This window comes from Homalodisca vitripennis, chromosome 2, assembly GCF_021130785.1.
Source record: "Homalodisca vitripennis isolate AUS2020 chromosome 2, UT_GWSS_2.1, whole genome shotgun sequence".
Classification (NCBI taxonomy): domain Eukaryota; kingdom Metazoa; phylum Arthropoda; class Insecta; order Hemiptera; family Cicadellidae; genus Homalodisca; species Homalodisca vitripennis.
This window is the reverse complement of record NC_060208.1, coordinates 165,951,469-165,979,362: the sequence shown is the minus strand read 5'-3', so window position 1 is coordinate 165,979,362 and position 27,894 is coordinate 165,951,469. Positions and strand designations below refer to the sequence as shown.

The window sequence follows — 27,894 nt, the reverse complement described above, 5'->3', positions numbered from 1 at the left end:
ATTTAAGTGTAGGTTAACTAATAGCAACTGGTCAAATGTGATTTTAGGTGCTGATGACCTTGACAATGCTTTTAATTCCTTTTTGCAGCATTTGTCTCACAACTTTCATGATTGTTGTCCTTTAATGACTAAAACTAGATCTGAAGGAAAACTTAGATGTAGAAATAAAAACTGGTACACTCCTTTTTTAGAGAAAATTAGGTTATTACTGGATATTAGCTATGAAGTGAGTAAAAATAATCCTACTTTGTTAGAAAGACATAAAAGAATTAAGAAATTTTATAAAGAACAGGTTGAAATTGCAAAAAGAAGTGCAAATGATAGATACATATTGGAATCTCCAAACCCATGCAAAGCTGCCTGGAATGTAATCAATGCCGAATCTGGGCGGTTATCTAAAAATCTTTCTCTGTCCAAGCTTCCATTGTCTGCTGATGATTTTAATGACTATTTTATTAATGTGTGTAGTAATGTAAATAATAATGGGGCCAATCTGAATACTGCTAGTGCTATTGAAATATTGAAATCTTCTGGTATAAGAAATCCCCAGACATTACCTTTTAAGTGGAATGATGTTTACCCTGTCGATGTTTATAACACTGTACTTAAACTTAGTAACTCAAAATCAGAAGATGTTTTTGGACTTTCAAACTTTGTCTTAAAGAAAGTTTTAAGTGAAATTTTATATCCTTTAACAATACTTATTAACTGGATGCTCAGGATTGGTGTTTTTCCACAATGCCTTAAGACAACTGTAACAGTGCCAATTTACAAAAAGGGTGACAGGTCTAATGTAAACAACTACCGCCCGATTGCGCTGGTTCCTGTAGTATCCAAGGTAATTGAAAGCCTAATTAAACAACAGGTTGAATGTTATTTTGAGTACAATCACTTGCTTTCCTCTGAACAATATGGATTTAGACATAGTCTCTCCACTGTCAAAGCAGTTGAAAGCATTGTCTCCTATATCATTGGTGGCTTTGAAGGTAAAGAAGAGATTAGTGCCTTACTGTTAGATCTTAGTAAAGCTTTTGACGTGGTGCCTCACTCAGAACTTATTGAAAAACTAAACCACTATGGGCTGGAAGGTGTTGAGTTGTCTCTCTTGACTTCTTATTTATCTGACAGGTACCAGTATGTCAGAATAAGTGACCAGAGGTCTGATCTCAAGAGGGTGACAAGGGGGTACCCCAGGGCTCTGTCCTGGGTCCCTTTTTGTTCACTGTTTTTATTAACGACCTCCCAAAATTTCTTCCCAACAAGTGTGTCCTTTATGCAGACGACACTACCTTGATGTGCTCCAATAGACTTTCTCAACTTAATCTAGTAATGATCAATTATATGAGAGAGAGATCACATCTCTGGTTTTCTGCAAATAGCCTATATGTTAATGAGGATAAATCAGAGCATATTATATTTAGTCTAGGTGCCAACTCTGAGAATAAGTCTGTGAAGTTACTAGGTCTTTATCTTGATTCTAAGCTCACCTGGAGAACACATACTGATGCCTTATGTACTCGGTTATCGAGAGTGATCTTTTTGTTAAAAAAACTGACATCCTGTACTAGTCCTAGTTTGGTTTTAAAGGCTTATTTTGCCCTCTTTCATTCCCACCTTACATATGGTACCCTTCTCTGGGGTAACTCCAGCGGAGCTAGAGAGGTTTTTCTGTGCCAAAAGAAGGCTGTGCGAAAAATTTTTAATCTTAGCAATAGTGACTCGTGTAAACCTTACTTTATAGAATATGATATACTTACACTCCCTTGTATTTTTGTATTGCAGAGTTTGATATATGTAAAAGAAAATTTAGAACAATTTGACTTAAGAAGCTCAATACATACTCATTATACAAGAAGCCAAGACTCAATCAACCAAAAACATGCTAGGCTAGCCAAAACCCATAATAGTTATCTGTATATAGGCATAAAGCTTTTTAACAAGTTACCATTAGAAGTTAGGGAAATTTCATGTAATAATTTTAAAATAGCTGTGTCTAAATGGTTGAAGCAAAATGCATTCTATTCTATCGAAGAAATGTATCTTTACAATATAAGTAATAGGATTTTCATGTAGTTCATGCATGTATGCTCAGCATTAAGGATATAACTGTACCATGTAGGCTATGTTAAGGTTTGTGTATGTGTTTTTATTTGTATATTGTATATTATATATGTTTTAAGGACATATTTTAAACTCTATGACTTTGTCAATGCATCGTTTGTGTGGGATGGCAATAAAATATTCTTGATTCTTGAGAAATCGAACCGGTGCCTCCAAGGCCAACTCACACTTCCAAGAGTAGCGCCTTAGACCACAAAGCCATTCTGACTTGATGTTCTTAATGTGCTGATAGCTCACTTACGATAGTTATACAATGTGTGATACCATTGAAAAAGAGTCAATCTAATGGAGGTCAAGTATGGAGTTTGCAGGGATTGAGGTCAATGATGTTCTAAAGATTAAATTAGGTTTTTGTTTAAATATTGTTAGTTACAAACATGGGAAAAAATAGTAAAACATTTTCAGTTAGAAACATGCGTGCTTAGAGGGAATCCAATCAATCTTATGCATTTTGAGTATTTTATTTTCTGATTGTATGACTCTTAATATTACACTAGAATAGTCAAATTAGAGGAATTAATTGAGCAATTCTTCTGAGAAATTATCTGTTAATAGTTACAATTTGATATACAAAACTGATAAATCATACATTTGAAATTGAACTAAAATAAGTTTTAAATAGACACATATTTATGGAACTATGCAAAAAATGTAAAATTAACAAGTCTTAAAAGTCTGTTTCACTGATTGTGGTTATTGCATTAAGCACTTTGGATGAAGTCCTACATTAACTGTGGTAGATTTGAACTTGGCTTTTTGTGGGGAGTTTGCAGAACGGCTTTCGGTGGCATTGGGTGTGTAAATACTGAGCACACTTCTTGTAATGGTTTAGGTACTGTTGTTAGATATGGTGGTTTGTTGGAGTTATGATTTATTGCTACCAACATCAGTTTGATCAGACTTATTTGGATTAATAATGTAGATCAATCTCTCCGGACGATTGTTACCATTTTTAAACTCAATGAGAATTTCACCAATTTTATTGTAAATCAGAAAGCATGATTATTTTTATTTTATAATTAGTGTACACAAATGTAAATATTTGAGAAGAGTCGAAACTAACTATTGACCAACTTATATAGTTAAAAAATAAACTAAAAATAATGTCCAGGCTATTGTAACTTACAAACATAGATATGAGTATTAAAAATGCTCATGTGGCTCTTTCCAGAGGTATGTTTTAAAACAATATTATCAACTGCAAGTTATATTTTTAAATCCCCATTGTTTACTGTTGTTTTAAATAATAATAATAATTTTAATATGTAACAATCCAAGTACAGTTAAACAATTTAAAGATATGCAGATATACAAAGTGAGGCTGTGTTGTAAAATTATATGGCATTCAATATACTCTACAGGTATAAATCTCATTATAGCGGTCTTGTTTCAATGAGATAAGGTATAAAATATGTCTGATGCAGTGTTTCAAGACAAATTAGAAATATTGAATATAAAATATTGCATTATTAGTAGTAATTTTAAATAAAACTTACCATTCATGTGTGATTGTAAATGCCTTGACATAATTGCATCTGAGAAAGTGAGATTAGGGGAACAAAAGCAAACCATATGCTCATTGAGTTTATTACATTGTCTGCGAACTAGGAATGCCAACATAACATTCTTAAAACTAAAATTACCATTACTATATAATGAAAGTACCCTGCCTCTTATTTATCGGATGCTATGCACTAATGGGTAAACAGTTGATTACTAAAACACAAATGTTCCTCACGGGCAGTTATTCTGAATCTACTAACCAACGTAACAGCTGATTGGTTATAACATTATTGGTTATACTAATAAAACATGTTGTTCATAAACAGTATAATAATTTAATGTATGAATTACCAGTTCACTCATTTTTATGAAATTATTAGTGGCTCTGAAAGTTTTATTAGTTTTAATTTTTTTGTTTCTAATGTTTAACCTGTTGAGGAATAGCTGAAAGTGGTTCTTAAAGAGTAATGACAGTTTTAATTGTCCATCACTGGCTTTCATATATTATACTATGGTTGTTTACATTCTCTAGTGGTGTTCTTCAGTACTATTTTGACTGTGAAATGTTCAAAGTACTTGTTGCTGTGAAGTGCTGGCTCCTAGTTAGACAGAATATATAATCACCAGATTTGTCACCAATGTCCTGTAATTTTCTCATGCCAAGTTCGTTTATATGCTATTCTTGGTTCTTGCAGTTCTTTGGTCATTGATTTAAGGTGCTGACTTCTAGTGACAGAACGATAAAAAAAAAAAATCTAAACGCTGCTTGTATGCTCAAATACAACATGGGTTGAGAGTAAAAGAAAAGAAAATGCTTATAAGTGCTTTAAATGTGAAGTAGCACTTCGCATGTACCTGTGTTTAAAAAATTATAAAACATTGCCAAAATTCTAAAAAAACAAAAAAACAAGCAATGTACAGTTTTAAAGCCAAGAAAGTATTTTTAAGGCAATTGGAATAATAAGGTAATAAATGTAGATCTTTTTTAATGATTAAGTACATTTTGAATAAATATATAACTAAAAAGTGTTCTTTACTCCTTGAGATTCATTAATGATACTTTTACTTACTCTAGTAGACGTTAGACAGGTAGACGGGTATAACTGTCAGTTCACCACACAGGTTAAGCGGTTCAAATTAAAACATGCCTTTCAATTTCATAAAATTTAACTGAATTTGATCTCTATACTTTAATATAACATTTTGCAAGATGATCTGAAATTTATATTGTGTTTGATTTATATTAAAGCCATAAAGTGACTTTTATATCTTTGCACAAAAATGCAAAACAGGACCATAAATAAAAAAAAACCAATGATCAATGGTTTGGTTCAAGAGTGACCTATGTTGAACTTAAAACCTATGCTGTATTTCATGTGCTGAAACAATTTTTCAGTGAGATCAATGATCAACTCTTGTTCAAATCTAAAAACCTAACAAAAAATGTTAGGATAATGAGTCAGGGGTTAGTATAAATATCCTGCTGTAAACAAATTTTATTAATTTTGTTCTATGTTTCTTGCATGCATGCAGGCGTTTGCTGAGATTTGAGAAAGTTTTAAGTATTCATGTTGAATAAAAAAACACCTGCCGAGCTAGTCCCAAACATCTGTTACTTTTTCATCTAAATACAGAAAATATTATCATCAGTTTGGGATTTAATGCAAACATACTTAAAGGTTTTTGTTGTTTGTTGATATTTTACATGATTTTCAGTGTTCCTGAATTCATGGATCTGAAACAGATGGATACACAAGCACTTAAACATATTGTTGTTCGCACTTGGTGGGGCCCAATGGATAACAAAGCCTTAACTCCAGTGGATGAAGAGAAACGAGACAGCTATCTTTTGTGGTGTTGGACTATAACTTCCAAAACATTTGGTAATGTCTTATAATATTTAGAGCAAAGTTGTGGGATAGTATAGAGAAATCTATTCCGTTTTAGATTGTTACTATAATACTCACAAATCAATTTTGTCCATGCAGTGTCACCCATTCCCGACTGAAAATGTATGTTAATTTCATTTACAGTCATAAAAATGCCTTAGAAAATGTAAAGTGATACACTAATTATATTTAAATTTACTGTACCTTTTCTAAATGCTTACAACTGTAAAGTTTGGTTTAATCAAACTTGACATTAGCACTGTAAGAGTTGGATACGTTAGAATCAGAAGGAGGGATTGATGTGTTATTTACTCTCTGGTAGAGTGGAGTTCTTCAATTAATCAATATTTTATTGCCATTGACATGTTTTACATGTACGACAAATGTTTTGTCACTAAGGGATGATTCCAAGAGACTTTATCCTTAAAGAATCTTTGCACCTCCCTTATTTTTGTTTAAACTGCCAACTTCCAATATACAATCGTTAGGAAATTGTATTATTTTAAAATTTATTTACAAGCTTTTAAAGTTTGTTTCGACTGGTTTGGTTATGTTTAAAGGAAATACTTACACGCACTCATTTAATTCCATGATGGAATGCACTGCGGCAATTTGCTCATATACTTTTAGATTGTCTTTCATCCTAATAGTATATCCTTTAGTATTATAATATTTTTGAGTATTGTTTGGTACTGTACATTAATACTAATGTGTTGATATTATTCGGTAATACTCATTAAATATTATTTTGTAAATTTTATCCCAACATCGTGCACAGTCATTGTTTTATTTAGCTATGCTGTTGCAAGCACTATTAGCAAAGTGCTGTGTTTCTATGAATTTTCGCTGTTGATGTTAGAATACTTTCTTACTTTCTTGAAACAAACAAAACACGTTGACAATAGCAAATGTGCATAATACGAAATTTCTGAACTACAGAATATTAAGTAGCAGAAATAGGTACTTGAGCAAATTGGTAGTGGTCAATTGCAATGGCACGTGCTTTAGCAAATTGCTCACATTCAGGGTTGTGTTTTGAGTTTAGGAACTGCACCCCCTGCGGTGAGTCAGAGACTAATCCGGTTCAGAGTCACATGAAGGCATAGCTGACTTTCTATCTGATTAGTGTTCTTTGATGAAATATTTCAACTCCTGCGTATAATATTGTAAAGATGTAGCAATATTCTATAGGTGTGTGTTAATTATTATTCTGTTTTACTGCCAAGTGTATTCTATTTCTATTATAATAATTAAAAAAGTATAATTTTAACTGTAAATATTATTAATTTAACAATGCAAAGGTTTAATTTAATTATATTTTAAAATCAGAATTACAAAAACAACAAGAGAGTTTCTTGAAGCTGCTTCTAACTGAGTTTGATGGAAATGCAATAAACGAAGCAACGTCAAGATTACACTTTCTGCACATGTTCCGATTATTTCTGAAGGACAACCACGTATCTGGCTTGGTGAGTTTCTTGTGGGTAAGTTTGAAGTTTTTCTTTTATCTTTCATTTATATAATTTTTATGATTAAAATAATTTTACCTGCTTAAATATGTTGGAGAACCTAAAAGAATATAATACAGATTCTACTAGATAAACCAAATGTCACGAATAATAAAAGGTTGGTGCCATGTTGGCTTCTTGCATACAGTACATAACTGTTCAGAGCAGTAAAGTTGAAAGATAAATGAAAGGAAAACAAAAACTATTTACAGATAGATTACTCAGACATGAAATGGTTCGCGCATGGAGGGGTGAGGAGTTTGAGAAGTGTGGGCCGGGGTGGGTAAGAGGAGCGGGGCGGCAGGTGCGGCCGGCAGCTACTAGCACTACTGCAGTCATTGGGCTGATGCGCGTGTCTAGGCATTGTAATGGAAATCATCTTTAGTAATGGAATCAAACTTTTCTTTTGCTATTTCCATAACACTTTTTGTAGAGAATTTAATATTTTTCTTTTTTATATACTCTTTTACCGTGGCCCATATCAATTCTATTGGGTTGAGGTCGGGATGGTATGGGGGTAACCTTACAACATGATGGCCTGCTTCTTTTAATATATGATCTATTTTAAAACTTTTAAATGATGGCTTGTTAATTTTTATTAAGTTGTACAGTTTAGGTTTTAACTTAGCTGAGTTGTGAGTAATATTTTTCTCAGTTAACCATTTGATCATATCCTTTTTTAAAATAGTTAATGTTGGTGCTAGATTTAACTGTACATTATGGTAGGGCGTGTTATCAATAACTAGAACACTGTTCTTCTCTAGGTTTGGAACAAGTTTGTCTTCTACCCATTTCTTATAATTTTTAGAATTCATATCTTGGTGATAATCACCTGTCTTCTTTCCAGATTCAAACATTACCAAGGCATTAGGAACGAACCCATCTTCACTACCAGCATAGAGAACAATCACCCGTTTGCCTTTACTTATTGGGTTCTTTAAGCCTTTGGTTTCACTTTCTGTCCAAGTTTTGGAGACCGCAGAAGAGTTGTGAAAATAAGTTTCATCCATATATACAATGTTATGCCCTGCTTCACGAAACTCTTGAATTTTTCTCAGATAATTTAACCTCATATTCCGAATATTTGACTTTTCTACGAGGAGTTTCCGATTATTTTCTGCCCTCTTCCACTTGAAACCTAGGTCCAAAATAATTTTTCTTAAACTAGATACACTCCCTTGATATTGTATTCTTTCTTTTCATTGCCCTTAAAATACCCTTTAATGTTGGTCTTTCCTATCATCTGTTTAAAAACTGATCTCAGGTGATGGCATCAAAATTGAATTAAAACCAATTTAAAATAAATTATTTAGCAAACCCTTGCATTTCTGGAATTTTTAATTAAATCCATTCACAGAGGTCAAGTGCAGAAATATTGTGATGCTAATGAGTTAGTTTGAGAAGGAATTAAAAAACTGAGAATAAATAATGAATTGGGGTTAACTTGAGAATGTTGAATCAAGTGCAATTTATATGAAGAGGTGTTCTGATGGTCTCATCAGGTGCACAATTTAGGCATGTTCCCAAAGCATGGTAGATCAACCTTTCTTTCTACACAACATAGATATGGTGGGAAGGTCGATTAACTGTGGATGTTGAGATTAGCTCTATTTCAGCTTTCGCTAAGAGACACTAGATTTTGTAGTTTAGGTGTCTCTGGTTCCGAAAAGATGCTAAAAGTTTGTTTTGAGCCTTCTTCTCTTTGACTTTTTTTGGACCTCTTCAGATGGATGTGGACTCCAGATTCCAGGAGTCAAATCTGTAACAGCATCAGATTTCAGACGCTGCACTAAATGGAAGGTGAATTGGAGCTGAACTCAACATTCACAATGAAAATACAGGTTGAGGCCAAAGTCTTGATACATCCTTACACAAATTGAATAATGTGAAGAATTATAATTACATATGGTATGCAATGTCTGGAAGTGAGGGTGCAATTTTCAAGACCTACATGGCATCAATGGTGACCGTCTTGGAATCCACCATTTTGTATTTTAATAGGGTATTGCAAATAGAAATGGGATCATGTGGTACCTCATTTAGAACTGTTATATTCTCTGGAATATAAACATAAAGTTTGTTTTAAGATATCTTTTTAGTTTTAGTAGTAATGCTTACTTAAGTCTAACCGGCAGGGTAATGCAAAAGTCTGGATACACCCCACTTAAAGTCAAACATTGGGAGGAATCTGGTATTGGGTGTCTGCAAGTGGGAATGCAACTATTATGAGTTACGACTTAAGTGGCGGCCATCTTGGAATACACTGTCTTGAATTTAGGTAGAAATGTTCAAATAGGAAGAGGGTCATGTGGCACATAATTTGTAGCTACTTCATTCTCTTTCAGCAAACAATGTGAAATCTGTTTTAAGTTATCTGTTTTGTATAATTAATTATGATCTTTTAAAATTTTATTCAAAGATATATCTTTTACTCTTATCATACCACACAATGTTCTTTATTCCTTTCTTTTATATTTGAAATTTCAAAATAAATGCCTCAAACATCTTGTTGAAAATAAATCTTTTCCCGTTGAATGAGAATAGTAGATTCACGATCGTTTTCTATGAACTTAGTACATAACTAATACTGCAAATATCATTGTTTGGTTGTAAATAAATTTTCCTTGTATTTGTTTTTAAATGTTGACAGTTTATTTATGTACAGTCTGAAATACAAACTATGCAGGACTTATAGTAAATTGGATTCTGTACAGAACAACCAGAACATTGCACCGACTCCTCTGCCGGTGGCACTGAGCTACTTCTACTGTCTCATGAATGTGCTGATTGAACTGTGGAAGGAGTACATGTGGGAGACCCCTCATGTGTCAATCACTTTGTTCTTCGATGGTTCTGTCGACTACTTCTCCTTGGACCGACTGGGAGGTGTCTTGAGTCATCTGATCACGACTTTCCGTGCACCGCTTATAGGAGAGCTTGGGGAGAACCACAGAATCCTGACTGAACCTCCTCCACAACCACCAATACAACCTCAAGGTTACTTTGTTCTTATATTTAAAGCAAGAATTTATGTTATAAGGGTTTCGTAATCCTCCCTGTAGTTATAGTCAGTGGCAGTATTTTACTCTAAGAAGTTAGAGATGGAAGAATATTACAGTTAATAAGTTGTAAATATGACTTTTAAAACATTATCAATTAGTTAACCTCTTAACTGCTGTAAACGCGTTGACGCGATATCGTAATCGTGCCGTCACTGCTACTCACGCGTCTACGCGATTGTTATTTTTCCGACATCTGGCGCATTCTGTTGGTGCCGTGTCCGATCAGAACGTAATATTTGATGTTTGCTGCTATCTATCGGTCACTTCTGCAACATTACGCTTCATTTGTTATGACAACTAACATCAGATAGTGGAACTATCTTGCGGCCGAATATTGAGTTACGTTTCACGTCGACACCAACACGTGATTAGTTTGTCGGCAGATTGTTCCGGCTTCGTTTATACTTATTTGTTTGTTTTTATTGACATATGTTAGTTATATTGTTATTATTTGTTTTGTTAGTGCTTATTTACGTTATTTAGGGTTTGGTACAATGTCTAAAGACAATGATGACCAACGAATTCGTCAATTCCTAGATTTACCGAGTTCAGAACTAGGCTATAACCTAGATTCGGAGGACGACGATTTTGACGATCCAGATTATCTTCCAGATACTAATGATGAAAGTAAATGAACAATTTATAAATATTAGTGACTGTGAATTAGTTTTTTGAAAACAGTGACATATTAGTAACTAAGACTATTGATTCAGTGGTAAATGGCAAAGACAGCATTGATGAACCAGGACCAAGTAGTAGGCCTACAACAACCACCAATGTAAGCCGCCAATGCGAAAAAGAAAAGCTTGTTTCAGAAATCCTTCAAATGAAAAGAAACTATCAAATACTAAGTATCCACACATTTGGAAATCAGGTCAGTTTGAACCAATTGTTCATAAATTTGATAACTCTAATTCAGGAGTAAGTAATGCATTGACTAATACATGGCACGGAATTGGATTGTTTCGAGCATTTATTTCCAGATGAATTAGTTTGAACTAATTGTTCGTGAAACAAACAAACAATTTTGACTACTTAGTATCAACTAAGACGCCTACTGACAAATCACGAATAAATCATTGGAAACCTTTGACAAAAAATGAACTCTTTGTTTTTTTGGGAACTACTATGCTAATGGTACACAATAAAAAAGTTAATTTAGAACTGTACTGGTCCAATGACCCCTTCACAAAAATAGTGTGTCTCAGATATGATTAGCCGAGATCGGTATCTGAACATTATGAGTTTGCTTCATTTCTCAGATAACAACGTTCCTGCTCAAAACGGTAAACTTTCAAAAATAAAAGAAGTTGTCGATATATTTCGTGAATCTTTCCGAAACAACTTTTTGAGCCATTTAGAAACATCTGTATTGATGAAAAGTCTCCTTCTTTTCAAAGGCCAACTCGGCTTCAAACAGTTTATATACCGTCAAAACGAAGTCGTTTTGGTATTAAAGATGTTCCTTTTGTGTGACTGTGAGACCGGCTATGTGCTAGATTTAATTGTTTATACTGGGAAGGAGACTGAGATAAACAACACACAGGATTTAGGTATATCCGGAGCTGTAGTAACAACATTACTAAATCAATATCTTGACAGAGGGCACTGCATATTTTTAGATAATTGGTATACTAGCCCAGACCTGTTTGCTTTCCTCCACAGTAGAAAAACTAATGCCTGTGGAACAGTTAAATCTACAAGGTTAGGAATGCCAAAATTTGAGAAAAAGTTGCAAGTGGGGTGAGGTAGAATGTTTCAACGATGGCACAATTTTAGCAACTAAGTGGACCGATAAAAGAGATGTACATATGTTATCAACTGAGCATTCACATGAAATGAAGAATACAGGAAAGAGGGATCCAAGAACAAAAGAGAACATCATAAAACCTTCTTGTGTTTTGGACTACAATGTCAACATGGGAGCTATTGACCGGTCGGACATGATGATTGTTCACTTAGAATGCGTTCGAAGAACGACTAGGTGGTACAAAAAAACTTTTTTTCCACCTCCTGGATTTTGACAATTTTGAACTCCCATGCCTTGTTTTTATGTAAAACCGGTAATAATCCACCTCTTCAAAAGTTTCATTTAGCTCTAACACGTTCTATTATAGAAAAGTATATGGAGCCACGAGCTAAGAAAACAGGCGGACGGCCATCACCTGGGGAAACACCGTTGAGACTTACTCAAAGACATTTCCCGTCAGTAGTGCCACCAACTGCTAAGAGGAAAGATGCAATGAGGGCCTGTCATGTCTGCAAGAACACGTCACGGAGAGAGCCCAAAAGGCGTGAATCTCGATATATGTGTAAGGACTGTGATGTTGCGCTTTGCGTCGTTTCCATGTTTTGCAGATTACCATGAAATAAAGCATTTCTAATTGTTTTTATTATTCACAGGTACATTATTACATGATAATATTATGTTAGATGTAAATTTGTTCAAAAAATAAATCATTTTACAATTTACATTATTTTTTTTTACCACCCCCCCCCCAAACCCCTCCCCTACCCCTCTTCTACTACCCCCCTACCCAACCCCCACCAACTCCATACCCGCCTCCCATAACCACCATAATATTTATAAACACTATTAAGTGCATTTCAATGATATATAATTGTAACTCAGTGCAAATTGTGTTAAAACGTTTGAATCGAAAATAACCCAGCAGTGGGCGTTACTAGGCTAGTAGACAACCTAGCAGTTAAAGGGTTAAAGCAATTTTTAGAATGCACATTGGTTAAGAATAAAACTAGGAACATTTAAAGTATTTTGAGTATTATTGTTACAAAAGTAGACATAAAGACTTTCAATTGCAGAAGTCTACAAATAAGCTGAATTACAGGTATGTAGGTTGTTTGTTTTGTTACAAAATCAGATGGTTTTTGTGAGTAAGTTTTGAGGGATTGTAATGGAAAAACTTAATACAAAATATATAAATAAAGTAGTACTCTTTAAAGAAATGATTTTGACATTCAATCGTTTTTTTTTTAAATCACAAATAATTATAAGTATATACTTTAATTATAATAAAGGATCATATTATTTGTTAAGGTAAGGTTAGAAGTGGGAAAGTATTAATTCCAACTGCAAATAATATATGAATGCAACTGTTCCAAGTTGTCAGTCCATTAATAAAATTCACTCAGATGCTAGAAAGGATGTTCCAGCAGCCAGTTCTTAAGATGTGCCTAAACTGTAGTTTATCGATCTTCTTCAGCTCCTCTGGGTGGGCATTCCACAGCTTTGCTCCATCATAAGTCGGTTTCTTCTCTGTGGCAACTAGTCTGTGCACAGGTAGTTGGTAGCTGGATGCGTGTCTGTTGTAATTGTGGTTTTGTGTGCTGTTTTTGCTGCTTCAAATTACAAGATGAAGGAAGGTGACAGTTCGTAGGATGTAAAAATGAATCACAGTGAATATTTTCAGTTCTTTAAAGGCTTGCCTTATTCTCTTATTCGGAGATTCTTGAGAATCTGAATTGCTCTCTTTTAGTGGACTGACACTCGTTGCATGTTGTTCACTGTAATACCTCCCCAAGGTGCAGTTCCATACTGAAGGTGGGATTCATAGAGGGTGTAGTAGGCAATCTGGGTTGTTGCTGTGCCACATGTATATTTTATCCTGCGGATTACATATAGTGCTGTACTGAGTTTGTTGCACATGGAATCTATCTCATCAGTCCATGTAAGATGGTCATCTGTTTGTAATCCCTATGTACTTCAAGATGGTAGTTTCTTCCAAATCAGGTAATCTTGCCGAGGTTTCTTTGTTTCTTCATAGAACTAGCTCTTTGTTTTAATTTCATTAACAAGAATATCGTTTCCTTGGCAGTAATGTATTGTCATATTTAGTGCGTAATAGCAGCTACTTCAAGGTGTTCTTTGTCTTTTTTCTCTAGCACAAGCACCGTATCATTGGCATATGTCATAGTTGGCTTAACTTAGGGAAGTCATTTGTGTATAAATAAACAACACTGACCCCAGTGTAGGACACTCTACACCATCATGTTTGAATGCCTTGCTGTAGTCAATTAGTATGGCAGTTGCAGTGTTGTCTTCCTCTTAATTGGTCAATTAAGAATTCCCTCAGACTAATGAGTGCTGTAGAGGTTGATTTTTCTTTTACAAATCTGTGCTGCTGAGGTGTAAGTAGTTAGTTAGTAGATAGGTGGTCCAGTAATCTGTTCAGTACTAATTTTTCAATGACTAGAAAATGTATTAATGAGATTTAGAGGTAGTTAGCTGCTTCCATGTCAGTTGGACAACTGGGAGTTGTGTATCCGGGTGCTTCTCTCTCCTGTGATGGTAACCATGAGTCTTGTCACTGTCACCCACTCTGAGGCTCTGTCTGCTCTACAAAAATTAAAATCAAAAAGGTTCGTTAGACCAGATGGTATGCATCCTTATACATTCAAGACTTGTGCAGAATTTCTGATGTCGCCTCTACTCTAAATTTTAGTCTATGAATAAAGACTAAAATTAATTTTCTAAAAATTTTTTATTGGCCTTGTCCATTTTCTCTAGATTATGGAAAAGGCTACGGTTATACCTATGTTTAAACGGGATAAAATGTAAAGAAATTAAAATTATACACCAGCTTCTATTTCAACAAGGTATTTGAGATGATTTTATTTTACATGATAGAATCTTGTATCTAACATTATTTAGTAGTCTATGTGTAAGTGGAAGTTTTATTAGTATCATCAGCATGAGTTTTCCCTTGTAGGTTTATAACTTCTATTTTGTTAACTTTTCTGATTACTTCATACTTAGGCATGGGTGAGGAGGTGGATGCTATTTCTACTGATTTTGAGAAATTGTTAATTTGGGTGAATCATTGATGTTATTATCTAGATTAAATTATTTTGGCTCATCATTTCCCTTGATTAGACTGTTTACATCAAACATACTGTTTCTTGCATGGATTTTTTTGTCATTAGTGCTGTTTCTGGAGTACCTCAAGGTTTGAATCCATAAAAAACTATAGATTTTGCTTGTGCATGTGTGGTAGGCCTACCATATATGTGTTTCGTGAATTATCGTGTATATGTTTTATTTACTGAATTGTATGTTTTATAATGTGTTTTTAACCTCATTTGACTTTTACACTTTTATACACCTAGTGATGGGAATTTTGTCCCAAAACATGTAGTGACAATTGTACTAAAGGGAAATTTGGAACTGTTGGCAAGGTGCAATATCATATATTTGTACAGAATTACAATTTCATGGCTATTACAAACATGGATTTATATTTGTTTAAATTTTTGTTATAGGTCTACAGATCCAGGTGACGACAGGAGTGGATGGGGGTTCCGGGGTGGCTTCACAACTCACCCGCTGGTTTAGTGTAGGGCCAGTACAGCAACAAGCCGAGCCGCCCCCCACAGTGGAAGTCGCTCCCAGGAACATCAGCAGCATAACGTCTCTCATGGAACTGATGGATGGTGTCATCCTTCTGTATCATCTGGCAGCTCACAAACAGCTCTACAAGGTAACAAGATACTCTCAAGATTTGAAATGAATTAATAATTTGGATTCTGCTTCTGAATTACATGGTTCTTAATAGAAAGTTGTCCGTTTTATTGATTTTCTTAAAAATAATTGGTTTCAAATTATGATGAGATGAGAAATTATCAAATATAGTTAACATAATGAAATAAATTACACAGATTGCATCGTGTCATGCTCTGTTTACTTTACTCCAATTTTTAACATCTGTTTCATAGCTTTGCATCACTTTGCATTGTGTCACTATCTGTGTATGCATACCCTTAGAGTACAAAAGCTCTGTGATAGATGTCATATACATTAATCATTTATCTTTATTGACACCTAGAAATTTTCACAATAATTTTTTTTATTATGTGTTTTTTGGTATCTTAGAATGTTTACAGTGATGGATTTTGTCAAAGTTTCGAGTAGTATGCCATAATAACTTTCTAGAAATTATTTTGAGCACGAAATAATAACTAATTTAATTTTTAACATGTTAAAAACAGCTTTTTTCCAGACTTTATTATTTGCCGTCGAATTTTTCCTTATTTATGGCAAAAAACCGTAATTTATTTTACTTTAAACGTCTATGTATAACAAAAAAGTACGTAGACTTCACAATTTTGCACAAAATATTTTATTTCAATATGTTTTTTCAATTTTTCTCCATGTACCCCAATGGGTGCCCAAAAAAATTAAGTCACTATAACAATTAGGCAATCGTGTGCCTGAAGGGATGCATGATACCTTGAGGTATTTATTTAAGCACAGAATCAAATTTAACAAACAACCAAGACATGGAAACAATAAAATTGCAATAAGGAAATGCATATCAACGTGTATTCCATCGGGCGCACAACGCGCTTAACGAAAGCCCGGTGTGTACCCGATTGGTTACACGATGGCAGTTGTTGAAGATAACGTGTATCTGAGGAGGTTCACGTCATAAACATGTTAATAGATTCAGACAAAACTTGGTAAAGAAACAGTATTTGTATATAGTTTGGATGAGTTCATTGGCCAGTCTTAACCAATAAAGAGTTTCTAGATGGTGGCCATTCACACCTGTGCAGATATTTTAACTTCAGTACTTTTATAAAAAGCAAAATTATAATAAAAACAAGATATTTTTTAACACTGCGCTCTCTTTTGTTAACCATCTTCATAGATGGTTCATCAATTCTCCTGTCCGGTTCTGCTTGACAGCACCATTTTCTCATGCTGCTTGTATTTAACTGCATGCAAGTCGACCTCTCAACTCCCCATTTCAGTACAACTGGACAAAACTAAAATACTAGATACCCTCTCCTGTCCAGTAGTGCTAGATAAATGTGAAGTTGTTGATTTTTTTTACTGTAAATTCTCTATTGCACTTTGGTGTCTAAACAGTGCTGGAACCTGTTGGTGACACATCAAACTATTATAAACAACCTTTGTTGTTAAATTTCAGGTCTTTCTGCCAATATGAAAGTTCAGAAGGCAATGATAACTACTCTAAGTAGGCTCTATTTTTAATGGTTACCCCTTACTAGTCGCACTTCCTTCTTTATTTACAACACAAAATATAATGTTTACTATTAACATTGTTATTTATATAATTTGTAACAAGATATTTTATACAAAAGTTATCCTTTACTATCCTATTTATTTAGTTATAAAATTGTATTATATAGTTATGAATGCTGTGTTGTATTTATACTGGTAGAAAAAAATCAAAGTTATATATCTCTTTGCTATAGTGGTTATAGGTATGCTTTAAAAAGTGAGAAATAGGTTTATCTGTACATTATACGAGGGTCGTCCAGAAAGTAAAGAACGATTGCGCATCACGGGCGGCGCAGTTCACCCACCACCGCGGTAGATAGCTTGTTCGTTAGCCACACCTTCTGCCTCAGTGTGAGCTGAGTAGCGGTACCGTGAGGTCACGTTTGCGTCTCCTGTGAAAGTTTAAAATGGCGGCGTTAATTGAAAATCCCGCCAAGTGTGAACTGCGTAGTGTGATACGGTTTCTGAATGCACAGAATGTTCGACCTATTGAAATTTATAGGCAAATTAAGGCAGTTTACGGTGACAAAGCTCCAGTCAATGGAATGGCATCACTCGAATTCACCAACAAAAAACAGGAAAGAAAAACCAAATTTGAACACCAGGAAATTGATGGTACAGTTTTTTGGGACCGAAAAGGCCTAATCCATGTGGAGTTCATGCCGAGAGGCGAAACAATCAACTCAGAGGCCTACATCGAGACCTTGCATCGGCTTCGCCGCGCTATTCAGAACAAACGACGCGGAATGCTGTCGTCGAAAGTGGTGCTGATCCACGACAATGCTCGGCCTCATTGCAGTGCACGAACCAAAGCAGAACTCAATTCTTTCAAATGGCAAATCTTCGGACACCCTCCGTATAGTCCAGATCTGGCTCCGAGTGACTATCACTTGTTTCCAAAGTTGAAAGTGTTTTTAGGCGGAAAAAACTTTTTGGGTGACGAAGACCTCAAAGAAGGAGTAAAAACGTGGCTTCATTCCTTGGCGGCAGAACAGTATAGAAAAACTGGTGCCACGCTACAACAAGTGCCTTGACAGTTCCGGCGATTTTGTAGAAAAATAGAGTAAGTTTATAAGTATTTATAAATAAATTTTCATGCTCTTATCTTTTGTTTTTATTGACTTATAACAAAACGTTCTTTACTTTCTGGACGACCCTCGTATCTAGATCTATCTATCTTTTTAAGTGTGCTCTTAAAAATGAGATTTCTAGAAATTAATAATATGGTGTTTATGATGTTATTCGGCAGACCCATTTAATTATTCTATACTTAAGTAAATTACACAAGTAAAGGATGAAGCTGTTTTCACAATACATACATAGTAGTAGTGTTTACAGTATGGTTTATGTTGTGTATTTAGTAATTTACTTTTAGTAAATTACTATTTAGTGTGAAAAGCTTTGAAACAATATTTAAGGTGCAGTGACACTTCTCATTATTCACTTATCCACCTGGTTTCTGCTATTTTTTGTGGAATGTGCAGACTGTGCATGCTCTTGCTGGAGAAATTTTTCAAGTAGTAAATGTACTTAAATTGGGTTAGGGTTCCATCACGTTGCTTGGAGGTACAGTGGAGCTTGACCTGGTGTAGTGTGTGCTGATAGGAATATTACTGCCAAAAGCTGCTGAACTAAATTAAGCCTTAAGTCAGTAAAATACATTTTCTTAATTTTTTTACTTTTATAAATATTATAAAAGTATTAAGAGTGAAAAAGTAGTAGAGTGAAGTATTATCATAAAGTTCATGAGGTAAAAGAAGAATTTTAGTACGCTTCCACTGAGTGTTTCATTATGGGGAACTAGCTGACCTGGCGAACTTCGTACCGCCTTAAAGGGTCCACAGCATCCACATTGGTGCTTGAAATGTGCAGAATAAAAGACAAAGTAAAAAATAAATCAAATTAGGTCCTATGTGATTTTTTTCCTTCACAACTAATCTGAAATTTAAATAGAAAAACAAAATAAAAAACACAATTCGTAATTTATCTAAAATAATTTAAATCGCAATAAGCAGCAAAGCCACAGATACATTAATTTATTAATATTGATTCTCTTTCTTCCGTCGAGTACCTTGTGATATACAACATTTTTGTCTTGTTATTAGGTGCAAGAATGAATAAAGCAGATGGTTTGCCGACACGTGAACATGCCACATATAGTTGTCTATGAGAAAAACATGGATTTTCTAAATTTAGTCCACAAACGCTCAAAGATTGGCCTTGTGATTTATTGATCGTCATGGCAAATGCAAGACGAATCGGAAACTGAGTTCGTTTAAATTCAAAAGGCATATCGGTAGGAATCATCGGAATCCTTGGAATAAGAACTTCCTCACCTTTAAATTTTCCTTTAAGAATCGTCGCGTGAATCACATTTATCATCAATTTTTTTACAACCAAACGCGTTCCATTGCATAATTTTGGTTGATTTAGATTGCGAAGCATTATGACTACTGCACCAACCTTCAAAAGTAAATTATGGGGTGGTAAGCCGGGCACATCCAAAGAGTTTAAAAATTCAGTTGGATAGTTAGTGGCCTCATCTTCATTTGTTACACAATCAATAGATTTGAATGTTTGCAGAGTACCATCAATTTGACTCTGAGTTAAAAAGTTCAAGTCATCCACATCCTTGTTCTTAGCTGCCAAGATTGCTCGCTCACTCAACCAATTGTTATTTTTGTGATTAGTGATGGATCAAGAGGGGGAGTCAGTATTGGCAATTTTACTTTGCTATTAAGACAACACAATCCAAGCGACTCTCCAACAAACTTCAATGCACTACAATGCCCACAAACAACATCCATTGGACCAATAAGTACAGATACATGCGAACTGTAATCATAAGTGCAATCATAACTAAATGATGCTCTATTCAAATCAACAGCTGATGTATTCCTTCTTGCGTGTCGAACTTGATCTAGTTGTTGATCAGTACGATTAGCTCGCCGATTTCGCATAGCCAAGCGAGCTGTTTCACGGGCTTCCTCTCTTTGCTCTTGAGATTGAGAAGCACGAAGTCGGGCCATACCAACACGACGCTCTTGTCGTCCGATTTCACGTTCTTCTTCAGTAGAATTGTTCACAACGTTACGAAGCCTTCTTGCATTACGGCTTTGTTGAGACAGATTTGATCTTCTGGGTCACGGCATCTTTATAATAATCCTCTCAATGTTCACTAACACTCGCAAATCGTTTAATTTCGTGCGGAACAAAGTTATCCGAACCGAAAGCAATCGAAGTAATAAGTTGTTTGTCTTTTTTAAAAACCAACAGATTATTGCAAAGGTAAAAAAAGTCACTTCATGATTGACTGATTATTAAGTAAAACTGAAAGGACAATCTATATGTCAGTAGCCATGATTTCATTTTGTTTGACTGAGTAACCCAGAAAAATGACACAGGCAGCTGTCAAAGTGTCAATTAAATTTACAGTTGTTTGTTTACATTTTGGAATTCAGGCAATTGTTTTTTTCAAGGTACAGTTTTTTTACTCTATGCTTTCAAACTATAGGTGTAAAGAAATTTAAAAATAGTAATTAAATGATATAAACATATATTTCTTTTCTCGCATTATATATGTTTACAAAGAACAGCTGATTAAATTTGAACAGGCTCTTTCACTTAATAACATATGTTTGCTGCAATGCATTTCTTACGGGTATTTCTGTAACTTTTAGAGACCAGTGGGGCGGAATCCTGAATCGGGAACGGCATAAAAAGTATCCTATGTCCTTCTCCCAGGTCTTAGCTACCTCCCTACCAATTTTCAGCCAAATCGGTTCAGCCGTTCTTGAGTTATAAATAGTGTAACTAACACGACTTTCTTTTATATATATATATATATAGATGACAGCCATCACCTGTTCTTGTTCATGTACACCAAGCATGCCTTTTTTGTACTTTACAACATACTTTGCTTTCATTGGGTGAAGTGAATAGAAAAGAAAATAGTTACAGAAGCCACTATGAAGTAATAAAATTTTATTGACACAAGGTGAATATACAATTGTTTCCACTAGGTAGTTACTTTTTATATGCCGTCTGGAACAGATGATGGTAGTTTTTATTTCTTAACCCCTCAAGTGTTGACTTATTTCAGACCTGTACTCTGCCCTGGCTGGGGTCTAATTTTAAAATCATATATTTTTTAACTTATGATAGAGGGATTATTATATATTATACAAATTGTCCTAAAGTTATAAAATTCTATATTTGCAAGATTTTTGGGAGGGGGAGTGTAGGTGTTGAAAGGTTTACAAATACTAACTGACCAATATTAATGTAATATATTTTTATAATATTATAATGAAAGTGATAATACACTGAAAAACGTACATTATGAAATCAGCAGATAATAAATTCAAGGGTCAATGACACGGGAATGGCGGAACAGTCTCTTCCCCCTCACCATCCCTACTTGATGTCAGAATCTCCTCATACATCAAGCACAACGATACGATCATAGTTTTTACAGGGTTTGTGCCTGTATACGTGGTCTCAAGTGGTTTGCTCAGTACTTGCCACTGGATGTTGAGTGAATGGAGAATGAAAAGCTGATAGCGATAGGATAATTATTATTATTAGGGAAAAGACATTGTCCAAAAACTGTCTTACATTTACATCATTGTGTAGAGAGGCTTCATTTTGTTGAAATAAAACAATTTTGAAGATATCACCAGAAACACATTGGATTGCAGGAACTATTCGGTTCTGTAGCCATACACTTCAGAGTTAAAATTTCTCTGTACAGAGAGTGGCCATACCACATGCCTCCTCACAATACTAATCCAAACAAACTTCTGGATGCTGTTTATGTGTTCAAGCCATCCAGTGTGGGTTTGTATACTCCAGTAGCAACAATTATGGTGGATTGTAGTGATGGTGCCTATTAAAAAAATGCAGCCTTGGCAAATATGCATTTTTAAACATTTAGTGTCTGTCTTTTTTGTTATGCATTAACCTTTTGAAATTAGATTTCCTCCAAAATGTTCCAACAAAAAAGGTATTTAATGTGATGTACAACTTCACCTACGCTTCTATTTAAGGACCTTTACCAAACTTTAACAGAACGCTTTCAATAAGCACAATATCATATCATAAAATAATAGTTTAATATGGCCAAAGCTGGATATAAAATTTGATTCTTGCATTATAATCAATTAAAAAGTCATTTGCCTGTCCTTAGACTTTTCAGCACCCCTGTATATGAAAGGAGAAAAAAATACATTAGATCAGCAGCTAGTACATGAGTTTTACGTGTGGAAATAAGTTTAGTGGAAATAATTGTACATTTGATCTTAAATTAGGACTTTGTGGTGTCTTGTTTATAGTACTAGTAGGTTTTGCAGTTTAATTTTTTTTTTAATTTCAATCTGTTGAGATTTTTAGTTTTATTATGAAATAATACAATATGTAAAACTTAATGTACATAAATATGAAATTAACAATAAGACCAACTAGAGATACTATTTACTGTAATGAAGTCTTCAAATCACATCATGAAACAAAGAAATAATTTCCAATAATAGAAACTTCCTTGATGTTAGCATCGAAAAGCTATTTTCAAGTATTAAAATGTTAACACAATCAATATAACTTATATATTTTGTTGTAAATAGTGACATAAGAAATTTCCAGCTGTCATATATCAAAAGCTGATTTTTGCAAAGTTTTTTTATTAAGAAATATAGTGATAGGACTTTGAAATATATTGATTGCTTATTAGTTTTCAACAGCATGTTTAGTTACCAAAAATGTTGTGTAATTGAAACCAGATGTAACCCGATGAATTATTTTTCCTCCATTGAATGCCACAGACATTCTTGGTTAAAACATGAACGAAGTACAATGTGAAGGATGTAAGGATTACACCAAAATGCACCAAAGGATAAGACTTTTAAGTCCCTGTGAAATAATCATCAATCTGTTCTTTTATTTTTGTGAGCATGAGTTTCATTGATTGCAATGTATATTGTACTCTTTTGGGATAATAATATTTGTAAAATAGAGCTAGTAAACCAGCTGGAATCATTTGTAACCAGTTTGTTTACACCTCTAATTGACTACTAAGTTACATTGATGAAACCACAAGTTTTAATGGTTTAATTATGTTACAGGTTAGCACTTTGAGAGATGATATGGACAAGTATATAAAGACAATAGACGAGGCGAAGGCAAGATTGAAGTTAGCCCAAGACAGCTGTCCTGAGGCTGCAGCTGAAATAGAAGCATCCATTGGGGTAAATTTCAAGACATCAAAATTATGTCATTTTTAACAATATTAAATTTAATTCAAGAATGCTTTTTGAAAGGAAATGAGTAGAGTTTGAAACTCACAAAATAATACTAACAATTTCTGGGATTTTTCTTGCTAATGCATACTAAAATAAATTAAACTGACAATTTGAAATCTTTATGAATGGAAACTTGGATATGTTAACAAACTGTTATAGACAAGATAGCAAGATGGATGAGTAGGATGGCGTAAGAATCACTGCGGTTCACAGTAGTGAGGGTCAAATCCAGAACTTTCAAATCTCAAATCCAATTCCAAAACTTGAGAAATTGATTCCTGTTTCTCACATTTTGAATTATAATAGATTTCCAAGTTTGATGTAAATAAAATAATTTTTAAACCAATTTCTGCCATTCTTAAACCTTTGAGGACTGCCCAATAACACAAAAATAATTCAAGAATAATTTAAAGGGATGTGCAGAGGTTCAGTGAAAGTGCTATATTTCAAGAACTAAGTCACATCGTTTACCTTTTATTTTTATTTGATATATTACAAAATAGGCTCATAGAGTATGCCTTTTATTTGTAACAACATGAGTAAATATTTTATATGGCATATAAAACATATTTAAACTTAAAAAATTCAATGCCCGTGATAAAAGAATTAAGATTTAAACATACATATATTTGTATAAGAAAAATATGTACACAATTGCAAATTCCCAGATAAACAATAATTTGCGATTTCTGTTTGTTTGGTGCAGAGGAGGTGATATCCACATCTCACAAATACATCTGACTCGTGGCAAAGCATGTACCTAAATAGGATAAATAGGTGGATTTCAAGATAGGTTCTGACAGACTTCATAGTACAGTCAACATCAAGGAGAGGAATGATATGCTATTTTGTTTACTCAGGACTAATCTTAGAAAGTAAAGGGAGCCTTCAGAAAGGTATATTTGTTGCTTTTGAAGACTATGGAGTACAAGGTGGGAGAGCAAACTGGTATTGTAATGTCCTTTATACTATTTATACTGAGAAAAATAGAAAGGAGCTTGTTTGAATTTTATCACTATTTGTATAACTTGAGACCATTCAGATATTGACTTGTTGATGACATGATATATTTCCAGACTATGGAGCGCAAGGTGGATGAGCAGGCTCGTATTGGAATGGCCTGGGTAAGAGGTACAGTTTACACTGAGGAGAGAAGAAACAAGTTGGTTTGGTTGCTTGAAGCCATTCTTGAGACCCTGAAGAGGGCCTCCAAGAAGGGAGACTTGTTTGCATTTGTGCCAGACTTCTATCTTGAATCAATGGTGGAGATTTGTACAGCACTCAGAAATTACTTCAGTCCAACTGCACCTCTGGAGGAAATAAATGGTTAGTTCACTGAATAAAATATTTAGTGTTTTGGACCCAGTCAATATTTTTAGAGTTTACGCTTTAACATTATTTTATATATAATTTAAAGTTTTACCAGAGAGCTTATAACTGGAGTTTTGCGGATGTTCACTATTACATGATAAGGTAGATGTACGCTGCACCATGTGTCGTGTAACAAACTTTACTGAGGTTACTTGCAAAATGTCAAGTCTATGTTTTGCCAATAGCTCAGTGTAGTGGGTACAACGGTTATTGCAAGATAACCAGATCAAGTAACGTGGAGCGTGGCTGCTGCTTGGATGGGTGACTGCTGAGCGATCCTGTCTTTGCAAGCATCCCGCCTGTTCGGGCCGTTGGAGGTGGTCCGGAAGTCAACTTTAAGTTGTTGGTTCCCAGGTTAAGTGTTAGAAAGAGCTTCTCAGCACTAACTTCGCCTGATAAAATAAGACATCTTTACTCTACTTTATATAGTTCATTTCATTCTCGAGATATATAAACAGACAGACAATCATACATGAAAGAAACAATTACATCCCTCCTGCTGATAAAAGAGAAATTGTGTCAGCCCACTGAGTGATAACCTTCAATGATCCTCAGTCAAATTCCATTCATGGATATTCACCATCATATAATTCATTTTGGTCTATGTAGAAATGAAGTTTCATGAAAAATGTAAAGTTTACAAATTAAATCTTTGTTGAGATATCTTGCTACATCTAAAATCAATCTTGTGTGATAGTTTAACATTTTAGTTCATTAAATTTGGTTTGTTAGAATTGTTCAAATAATAAAAGTCTGCAAACCAAGTCATCTAAACATGATGTTGTATGTTTCAGGGTAGTTAGGCTAAATGTGTTACATGTCACATATTGGGGAGTGATCAATGCTTCTTGTGGACAATAATTCCTGGGTTTTGGGTTATCAATATTATAACATTTAAAAAAGTTCTAATTTTATCTACAGAGACAAGGACCATCATGGTTATCCCCAGCAGCTAGGTCTGTGTCCAAACTCTCATTAGCATATTTATTAGTTATTGGAAACATTGGTCCAAAAAGATCAGAATGTAGGTGCCTTTTGGATTTATACCAGATCTCTACCACTAAAAATAAAACTATGTGCATAATTTGCTTCCCGTGTCCATTCCCAAGTTTGAAGGTTAGGCCTTGTTGTATTGACGAATTCCTAAATAATAAATATTGAGGAATATTTTTCAACTACAAAGTAATAAACTTAGCATGATGGGTTGTGCCCGTCATCGGTAATTACTATGGTGTAGAATAAGTAAGAAAAAGTGTTTTAAATATAAAAATTGTTATGAGGTTAATATAAAGGTGGCCACCAGTACAGTCAATTCCTTAAAGGCATTTGTTGTACATATTTTCAATGTGACATTTGTTGTATGTTTAAGCACACATTTTTTAGCCTAACATATTTGAACTTTTTTATACCCTGGATTTTCTTTTCCAGTGAAAACAAGTCCGTGATTGTTATACATTAAAGCATATTAAATACACTTCAATTTGATAGTTTCTCAAAGCAAGGAATTACTGTGTCTAATAATGTGCATGAATATTTAATGCAATCATTTTTTAAAATTATTATAGTCTGTTATTTCAAGCTGAACTTTTGAGTTTACTCCAGATTTGACACTACAAAAATAATTTTTAAGCAAACACGTATCTTTAAAAAAAATTTAATGTGTAGTAGTAAGTTCATTGTCCTAATGAAATGACCCTTTTACCTCAAGTTAATGTTCATGATTTTGTGGATATATGGTTTGGTGTTATTTTTTTTACAATACATTTACAATATATGGTTATACTGCACGTTTTCTTTTAGATAAAAGCTAACAAGTGTGAATAGTGGTTAAGTAGGTGGTAAATATTATACAAGGCCGTAATTTCTATCTTGTACTTTTTCATTACAATGTTTAATTCTTTTACTCATACATTTATTTTTTATTTGTAAAAATATGTTAAGCTTTACAGGAAGAAATAATTACTAATAAAACCTAATCTTTAAAATAATTTGCATTTATAAATATTATGGTTGTTGTACAGTCACTTTTTGGAGTGTAAGATATATAAAATAATTCTATGATTAAAAAAATAATATTTTGCTTATAAGTCGTGTTTTATATCATGCATCACTGTGAGTCTGCTGTGTATAAATAGCAGCTTTATAAAAGGCAGTACACCAATTACCATTAAAATATGTATTGTTTGTATTTTGTGTATGACAAGACATAGATAGATTATGAAATTAACAAGTAGTTTAGTAAATAATATTTACTGCAGCTCCTATTTCTTGTCTTATATCCTGTGTTCGTGCGTTGCTGTTCATCTGCTGCTCAGCGTTCATCAAAAAGATGTTTGCTAATTTTTTGTTTGTCTCATAATTTTTGTAGTTCTATAAATACGTCCTCTATATTCTTATATGTATGTGTATATCTCTACGGATCAGATTTGTTTTAACAGCAATAAAACAAAACTGTGTAGCTTATTATATTTTTGCTTACAAATGATACAAGAATGGGTATTAAATTGAGAATGAAGAATCGAGGCCACAATTTTGGAATCAGTATCGCGTCTGGAACAGAATGTTTTGAGTATCGACCCATCCCTAATTTATAATCCAATATTTTTATACTCAGCTTGTATATAGTGATAGAATATATTTAATTTAGTGCATTATTAATCGTATAAACCAAACCCAACTGCCTTATCACATGTCTTCTAATTGTAAAATTCATATTTATAATTAAATAGTACTGATAACATAGTATTTTATGTTTCAGGTATCAACAAGATACTAACGCAGGTGGCTGAGTTTCTGGTGAACCTCTTAGCTGACACTAGGGTAGTGAATTTGGCAAGCAAAGACACAGTCATTGAAGCACTTGCAGGTTTTGTTGCCAAGAAAGTGACAATGGAATGTCTTGAAAAAATGCCATTGTATAGGTAAATTTGTATAACACTTTTATTACTTCAATTTTGAATTACTTGCTTGACAGGTAGTTTCTAAGTGTTGTGTAATATTAACCCATTGCGGATCACTGACGAGCTGGGCTCGTCACGCGGTGACCGGGCTTAACAATGCACGATGGCACGATGACAAGCTCAGGTCGCAAAAGCGGTC

The 27,894-nt window shown here is 34.0% G+C and overlaps 1 protein-coding gene across 3 annotated transcripts in view; it reads left to right on the top strand.

Moving 5' to 3' along the window:
• The window catches only part of LOC124355000 (E3 ubiquitin-protein ligase RNF123), a 60,756-nt gene that overhangs the window by 20,303 nt on the left and 12,559 nt on the right, over positions 1–27,894 (top strand). For 2 of the 3 annotated variants that reach the window (XM_046805863.1, XM_046805864.1), the window contains exons 11-17: positions 5,341–5,507; positions 6,843–6,997; positions 9,736–10,018; positions 15,364–15,581; positions 23,248–23,370; positions 24,501–24,750; positions 27,554–27,716. In XM_046805863.1, coding sequence (XP_046661819.1) covers positions 5,341–5,507; positions 6,843–6,997; positions 9,736–10,018; positions 15,364–15,581; positions 23,248–23,370; positions 24,501–24,750; positions 27,554–27,716 — 1,359 coding nt within the window. The remainder of the gene's footprint in view (positions 1–5,340; positions 5,508–6,842; positions 6,998–9,735; positions 10,019–15,363; positions 15,582–23,247; positions 23,371–24,500; positions 24,751–27,553; positions 27,717–27,894) is intronic. The other variant, XM_046805865.1, reaches the window with a different exon arrangement.